Source organism: Pecten maximus, chromosome 1, assembly GCF_902652985.1.
Source record: "Pecten maximus chromosome 1, xPecMax1.1, whole genome shotgun sequence".
NCBI classification, from domain to species: Eukaryota; Metazoa; Mollusca; class Bivalvia; order Pectinida; family Pectinidae; genus Pecten; species Pecten maximus.
In genome coordinates this window covers 34,642,658-34,651,198 of record NC_047015.1, presented here as the reverse complement: position 1 = coordinate 34,651,198, position 8,541 = coordinate 34,642,658, and the positions used below count along the sequence as shown (strand labels likewise).

The following is an 8,541-nucleotide window of genomic DNA, read 5'->3' as shown; positions in this document are numbered from 1 at the left end:
AATTACGACAAAATTGTCACATAATTAAGATGGCGACAGCTAGTTATTGTCACTACGACGTATAAAACATAATTCTGGTGTATTTTTGTCTGCTCTAAACAAAACCAGAAGAATAAAGAATACCGACCAGTAAACTTTATTATTCAATTCTAACCGATAATTGATAAAACAAGGGAAAATATTTACAAAAGTGTACAGGTCACGGATACCCTAGAAAACATACATGGAGAACAAGACCGTGTGTTCCGGTAGGGCCAGCGTCTTTTGATTCATCTGTCAGATTCATACACATGACTTAACACTAACGTTACGTCCGTCGTCCAGATCGAGCTGTAGGGTCTAACGTTATCGCAGCTGTAGTTATCAATCACCTTGATCATAACACTCATCATACTCTTACCATGATATTTTTGGTGGGTTAAAATGGAAACTCTAAATTTGTTGTTTTTTTCAGAGGCGTGCAAAGAAAGTGATAGCCAGGCGTTAAATGCAGTGGTCTAAGGGAGATAACTCGACAGCCTTTCGATAGCTACTCTACTGTACATGCGTCAAAACTAACTTCCGCTGTAAATTGATGATCAAAATGGCGAACGAGATCACTCACGCACCAAACAAAACATGGGAATTGAGTCTGTACGAACTCCACAGGACACCACAGGAGGCTATTACAGATTCAACGGAGATAGCTGTATCTCCAAGGAGTCTACACAGTGAACTCATGTGTCCAATTTGCCTAGATATGCTCAAAAACACAATGACAACAAAAGAGTGTTTGCATCGTTTTTGTCAAGATTGTATCATCACAGCCCTCCGAAGCGGCAATAAAGAGTGTCCGACGTGCAGGAAGAAACTTGTGTCAAAACGTTCATTGAGACCTGATCCTAACTTCGATGCGCTTATTTCAAAAATTTATCCTAGTCGAGACGAATATGAAGCACATCAAGAGAGGGTTCTTGCGAAACTGAACAAGCAGCATAGCACCGCTGCTTTGACACACAGGTAGGCCTACTGACAGTATAACATCGTAACGTTATACAGTACTTGGTATTGTAACATTTCTTAATAATATAACCATTAATGTATGATTCGAGTACTGTCACCGCCAACCAAAAGTATCTCAAGTTATTTTTTGTAATGTAAGACTAGACGTGTCACTGTCAGTCCCTGTGCCCCAACGGATATATACAGCGTAAGTTTTATACGTATTTATCAGAAAAAAAGTCTTATCTGTATTGATAAAACATCTCATTCCTTTCATATAATGAAACACATGCTTACCCGGTATTTTATTACACACTATGACGGGCTTACTAAATTAGCACACAAAAACATGCAGACTATAGTCACTATACACGGCAGTCTGCACCTTATATTTATATTAATTACCATCATTTAAAACAGGTGACAAGTTAGACTTTTGGATTCGGTGATGACTGCTAGTTTAGTGTAGTAATTGTATTATATAACTACACTAACACCTTATTCCTCATTATATGTTATGGATCACAAGGTGTATTGTCAGATAAAGGGAATACAAATCATTTTGATTATGTATGAACCATGACTATTCTGTTAGTGACTCAATGATTCAATTCCAACATGTCTTAATGATATCTTTATTTTCTCCTTCACTTAGCATTGAAGAAGGGCTGAGATTACAAGCAATGAACAGAGCTCAAAGAGTAAGAAAACATGCTACAGAGCCAGATCTTTCCCGTCTGGAGACAGCCAGCACCACATCCAATGACGCAACACCTAAGAAGAGACCCAAACCATACTCGGATGACTCAAGTACTGAAAATTCAGTAGGGGAAGGTGGTTCTGAACTTGGGCATCCTATCGAGCCAGTGGAAAGAGAGGTGCCAGTTAGTGACATTGAGTTAGTGTTTAGGCCTTTGCCTATTGACTCTGAGTCACAGGCAGCTAACTTTGATGCCTCACAGACACGATACATCAAGACTACCGCCAATGCTTCAGGTGAGGGAACTCATTTTCATACAATGAATGTCAAAATCAAAAATATCACTGAAAGAAAACTGTATCTGTAATTTGTTATGAATTACATAAGAATCACCTTATAGACAAAGTACAGTAAAGTAGATCTAAATCTAAAGAAATTTTAATGCATTTGTAACATTAGTTATTATTGTTGTCTATTTTTCTAAGATATACCAATATGTATTAAAGAATTATATACTTTATTAAATATTTAAAATTTGCGACATGGTATTCAATTTGTAAATGTACTTTCTTTTTCAGTGGATCATTTGTCAAAATATCTTGCTATCAGACTGTCATTGGAATCACAAAAGACCGATGGTGGTAAGAAAATCTTGTTTCTTGTGTCTGACAAGAGAGCTCAATTTTTATGTTCATTACCTGATCTTTGTTGAAGTCTTTTATTGTAATATCAGTTATAATGGTAACATTTCTCATCAGAGTTCCTTCCCCTCATTTACTTTACCAACTTAATTATCCCATGTTTATGTTTGGGTAATCAGATGAGAGTGTTAAAAGTATGGTAATTAATTATTAATGATTGAAGATACCTTCAGTGGTTATAATTTTATCTGACACTTTGTGAGAATATAACAACAAACAATCAGTAGAGAGGGTAATTATGACATCTTAGATTTCGGGTCATTTTAAGAAAAAAATATCATTGAAATCTGCTCCTTTGTTTAAATCTGAAATTGGAAAGTTGCATGTTGAACTTTTTATCATTGCTGATGCCAATATGATTGAGCATGTGTGATATTTAAAAAATTGATGCCCTGGCAAGAAAAACCTGATGCGTTAAAAAAGTTGACAATGCCTTTTAAAAAAAAATGTTTTCAGGTGGTGCCAGTAGTGACACTAGATACAGCATCCACATTGCCAGTACACCAGGGTGTTACACATTACTGAGTGGAGTTATGACACTGGACCAGGTCAACGAAAAATACTGGCGAGTTAACAAGCCACTGGAAATGTACTTTGCCACTATGAAGAAGGCTGGAGAAAGCACACCCAGTCATACACCTACCAAGAAAGGCAGTGAAAAGTGATTCAACAGTGAAATTTTCATCACTTGCTCTCCAAAGAGAATTTTGAAGAATTCCAGTTTTAAAAAACACTTCATAGAATGGATAAATTAATGTGACTGGTTAAAAAACTTAAATATTTCATTGAAATGATTCCAAAACTAAATCCTTCCAAGATTTTGCCTACAGGTTCAAATTCATTTAAAGTTGCTTTTGAGGTTACAAAGCACTTATAATTTTCATTTACTGTTTTTGTGATTTGATGTAAATGTTAGAATCAGATATAAATAAACTAGTCTACCTGATCAGAATACACAGGTTAATTCAAATAGCTGTTCTAGACAAAATAGAAGCTAAAATGTGAACTAGTTTTAAATAATGTCTGCTCTTTTGAATTGTTCTGTAGAATCATAACTTAAAAAAACAAAGATTTCATGCTTTAAACAAGTAAACTTCAATTCAGGCACTAGGTATGCATCCTGGAGATATATGCAAGCTATTGATGACCATGATGGACTCACAAAGACAGATGTGCTGTTTATAGAGCCATTGTCGATATTCATGGAAGGGAGGTAACTTATAAAGTGAATATATTTTTGCTTGGGGTCAAGACCCTGTCATATTTTGCTGGATTTTATCATGGCTAGAATAACTTTCTAACTTATTTTAGTGATGGTTGTTTAAATTGATATTTTGTTGTCAAAAAGACTATTGCAAATTATGAATGGAGCGACTGGTCAGTTAATAAATCATGGGATCTGAAAGGATCGTTATTTCTACTACTTATTCACTTTTGAAATGTCAGAAATTATCATCATTAAAGAAATTGTCATCAATTGAAAACTTCATAAACCTCATAGCTAGAATTAGATGACATATGTTAATATTGGCAAATCAAATTGCTATTTATGTCAACTTCATTCACATCCAGAGACATATTAACATATAAACATAGATTGTTTTGTTATATATCTTTTTAGTATGTTTTTGCTTCAGAGATTAAGGTTTCTATTAAGACAAGTTTGAAATATTAGAATATGGCATTAAAGACTGTTATGAAATCTCCACCTTTTGCAGGCAGAATAATTAAGGTTTCGTAAGTACATAATGAAACTTTTAACATGTTATAAAAAGAAAATTTTACCTGTGAAAACCAGTTTTATTTCACTTGTATTCTACCGTCATTGTGAAGTATGATATCCAAAGAAAACCACACTGCTGTCAGACGGACAAATCTTCAGTAAACCTTTATCAATCCACAGATGTACACTCCTAACTCAATTTTAGTTTTAAACACAATTTTTCCTCTGTAAAAATTTGGATTAACATGTTACAGATATAGATGTATGTATATTTGTTTATAGATAACTTTTGTTACTTACTGTCTAGTATTATTGAATGTGTTATACACTGCCAAAACAATAGATTAAAACAAATTTGTGCAATTATGTTATGCTAATGATACATATATTTTGTAGGTGTGTATGATATCTATTGTTTTTGTTTGTACAAGAGAAACTGTACAATGTATATAATCAGAAACCAGTTATCAAAGGGACCAAAGTGCTTCTTGTCCCCTGTAGAAAACAAAATATTCTGTAGGTATCTGTGTGAAGTCTGTAGTAGAATTGTCTGATTTTACATTGTCACTTAATTTATTTAATGCTCCATTTTCGGAGTAATGTTTTTCGCAAATGCTTCATTTACAGATGTTACAAATATTTCCTGATAATCAATTTCGTGTCGTTAGGTGTAAGTTTAGGACAATCTTAATTTGCTGTTAATTAATCATGAAGAAAAATGATTGAAGCTGACCTAGCACATTTTGTACATATTTTAAACTTTATCCTTTTGATGTTTTGTAATGTATCGTGTATGGTATTGATTTGGAATTTTCGTCTAGAACTTTTGTGTTAATATCATCGTTTATGAATTAAAATAACTTTGATATGTTTTCATACAAAACTACAGCATCCCATTTGTTGAATTCTTCTTTTCATAACACTGACTGAAAAAAATTGAAATCATGTTCATCATGTGACCTGGTCACAACTTGTTTAGCAAGAAATACTGTGCTGTTACAATAATTTAACAATGTAGAGTGCATGAAATTAACGTAAAAGAAGTTTTTGTGATAATAATCTAATATCTAATGTTGAATTAATATGTTATGTATAAATGCTCTTTTTAAAACAATTCAAAATTAATTTTGTAATTGACATGTATTGGCAAGATAATGATAGACATATGTTAACCATCATAAGAATATAAGAATTCCTTTCAGTTAATTTTTTTCTTCAGGTTATCACTGTCTAGTACTTCTGCATCTTCACAGCTGTTTTTGTGTAATATCACAGGCTAGTCAATATAAAACTGTAAATAAATGCTATTCAGGAATACATGTATAGATTTCTTGTATTATTGTTTTGTTGAAATAGTGTATAATAATGAGCTTCTTGATTGTTTGGCATGAGTAACTTTGTTGTAAAAGTATAAATGTTTTTCAATTTTGGTGCATATCATCAGTGTTAGGATATTTTGTGTTAATAATGTAACCATCTATTCAATATAATTACACATCATATGAATATTTTGGATTTGAAAGAATACCCATAAGGGATCGCAAGTAACGATGAGTAAATGGGGATTTGGCCAATGGTGAAAAAGATCTGGTAGTTTTGTGACATTTTTCACAACTGTTTAAGCAATATTACAATGTGTTAATTAACAAAGTTATGTAAATGAAATAATCAGAAAAAGTAGTTATGAAATCAGCTGGTTTTTAGCCCACTCTCATCAGATGGTAGGCTATTCAAATCGCCTGCGTCCGTGGTATGTCCATCCTTCCCTCCATAAACAATTATTGTTATGGCTATTTCTCAGATAGCATCAAAGGGATCTTTCTCAGATTTTATATGTATGTTCCCCTTGGTCCCTAGTTGTGCATATTTCATTTTACGACCGATAGAATAATAACATGGCCGACAGACAGCCATCTTGGATTTTGACAATTGAAGTTTATTATCGTATTTCTCAGAAAGGACTAAAAGGGATCTTTCTCAAATTTGTAAGTTTCCATTGGTCCATAGTTGTGCACATTGTATATTGGGACTGATCAGAAAACAACATGGCCTACATTCATGTTACATTCATATGTAAGTCCCTCTCGGTCCCTAGTTATACATGTCACATTTTGGGAGTGGTCAGAAAAAACAGCTTGGCCGACAGGCAGTCATCTTGGATTTTGATACTTAAAGTTTGTTAGTGCTAGTTCTCAAAAAGGTACTGAAAGCATTTTATTTCCAAATTTCATTTGTAGGTTTTCCTTGGTCCCTAGTTATGCCTATTGCATTTTGGGACCGATTAGAGAACAACATGGCCAACAAGTGGCCATCTTGTATTTTGACAATTGAAGTTTGTTACTGCTAGTTTTCAAATTGCATATGCAGGTTCCCCTTGATCCCTAGTTATGCATTTTCCTGTATAGGACCAACCTGACAACATGGCCAACAGGCAGCCATCTTGAATTTTGACAATTGAAACTTCATTAACAATTTCTTAAAGTACTTAATAGCTATTATGGGTCTTTCTCAAATTTGAATGTAGAGGTTCCCCTTGGTCTCCAGTTGTGTATGAAAGTCTGATTGAAAGAACTAAATGGATGACGAAAGATAGGGCCATCTTGGATTTTGACAATTGCAGGTTGCTCCTGCTATATAGTGCTGTATAAAATTATTAAATGTTTTGAGGAAGAGTGAAAGAAGGGAAAAGAAGAGAAAAGGTTAGTCTTTCATTTGACTGATATGGATCATTCAATGGTGGGCGCTAAGATACCTCTGGGATCTCTTGTTATGAAACATACAGAACTAGTTTCATAAAAAGCATACTGTGTGTATTGTCTTAGGGAACCTCAGTTAATTATATGAATATGAGGTATATATTGTGACTAGATACAGTCAGTTGTGGAATTGAAGATACAGCTTTAAGGACTAATTATGTGGATGGGTATATCACACCGATGTATGTATATCACACCGATGTATGTATATCACACCGATGTATGAAGGTGTTTTTGTTCTAAATGGCTGTACAAGTCCATGCTGTGTAAAGAAAATATGTAGGAAGTGTTTGCAGCATGCGTTTGTTGTAAATAAAAAAATCCTAATAAAGGAAGATTTTATATAAAAACTGTGTAGTTTTCATGAACTGTTTTAAACAAAGGGCGTGACTTCGTCGGAAGGTGAGGTGTGGGGCGATATCTGAGATAATTGTGAATACATGTGATTAGAATTAGTCTTGTATACAGATGGATATGGATGGGACTGGAAGTTCGTAGGACCGGTGAAATGTGGTGATACAATACCGCAAATATATAGGGTAGAATCCAAAGTGAGCTTAACTTCATTGAACCAAATGACTTGGTTTATTTGAAGATATTGTCGTACACTGTAGGTGGATAACACCCAATAATAATACAAATATAAAATCCTACGCTTTCGGAAGAGCTAAGGGAAACCTAGAACGAATATTCATACCCTGCCTACACTGCTATAACGGCCATCTGTTAGAAATTGTCCGTCCGTCGTCCAGAGCTACGTTATGGCAGCTAAGGAAAACCTAATCCATTTGGTACTGAGCATATTTGGGCCAAAGTAAATCGCCGTTTTAAAAATATGATAGAAGAGTGCGATAAACGTAACCCGGGTTGCAGTTTAACCCTATCCTTTCTATGGTAAGGAACTATATGAAAATATTTGTGTATTAAAATATTACACAATGTTAATTTTTTCAGAATTCATTTTTAACTTTATATTGAATAATGATGCTAAGTAAAATATCATTATATATTGTATCTATCCCCCAAATAACCCAACCCTCGCCCTAGTGTAAAAGTTTACAAGTGTTGAAAAGGTGACATACAAATGTATATCTATTTCTAGCAATACGCATCCAACATTTGTTTGTTAGGATCCAGTACCTATATTGGTTTATACTGTCGTTATTACTTACTAGACCCTATATATTTGCGGATAGATATTTATGTTTAAATGTTATGGAATTTAACTAAAATATAAAGACCTGAACATTCACGAATCACTCGGAAAAGAGTTATATATAGATAAAAAACTGTCCCCGTTGTGAAAATTCATATGAAAGTATGTACCCCATCTCGATTCCTTCGCGTCTAGCTGCAAGCATCCCTGACGAGACCTATACGCAGATCGAAACAGCTGCATATATGGTGTAGTTATATATATCTACATGTAATACTACATGTAAATTCATTTATAGGCCTATATGTTCTATTTGCTTGTGTGTCTTCTATACAAGTACTAACGAACTTGGTTGACGTCACGGTTAACTTACCTTATCGATTTCAGTTTAGGTACATAGTGACCCAAACAATATTGACTTTAACAGGATGAAGACCGTATGTTATGTCTATATGTAGGTTTTGTTACATTTCCTTTTCATTTATGTATATCTAGTATTAGACGGTATAAAATCTGACTGGTAT

At 33.9% G+C, this 8,541-nt stretch overlaps 1 protein-coding gene across 1 annotated transcript; it reads left to right on the top strand.

The window, feature by feature from the left end:
- Window positions 1–556: 556 nt before the first annotated feature.
- Window positions 557–5,432, top strand: LOC117331593 (E3 ubiquitin-protein ligase RING2-like). The gene is made up of 4 exons (XM_033890402.1): window positions 557–999; window positions 1,637–1,977; window positions 2,260–2,322; window positions 2,839–5,432. The coding sequence occupies exons 1-4, from the start codon at window positions 575–577 to the stop codon at window positions 3,045–3,047; spliced, it is 1,038 nt and encodes a 345-aa protein (XP_033746293.1). The 5' UTR covers window positions 557–574; the 3' UTR covers window positions 3,048–5,432.
- The last annotated feature ends 3,109 nt before the right edge of the window (window positions 5,433–8,541 follow it).

Bases quoted from the DNA above. Each gene is read 5' to 3' on its own strand.
- LOC117331593 (XM_033890402.1), top strand. From the start codon at position 575: ATGATCAAAATGGCGAACGAGATCACTCACGCACCAAACAAAACATGG. The intron at 1,978-2,259 runs GTGAGGGAACTC...TTTCTTTTTCAG, and splicing joins GACTACCGCCAATGCTTCAG to TGGATCATTTGTCAAAATAT. The intron at 2,323-2,838 runs GTAAGAAAATCT...AAATGTTTTCAG, and splicing joins ATCACAAAAGACCGATGGTG to GTGGTGCCAGTAGTGACACT.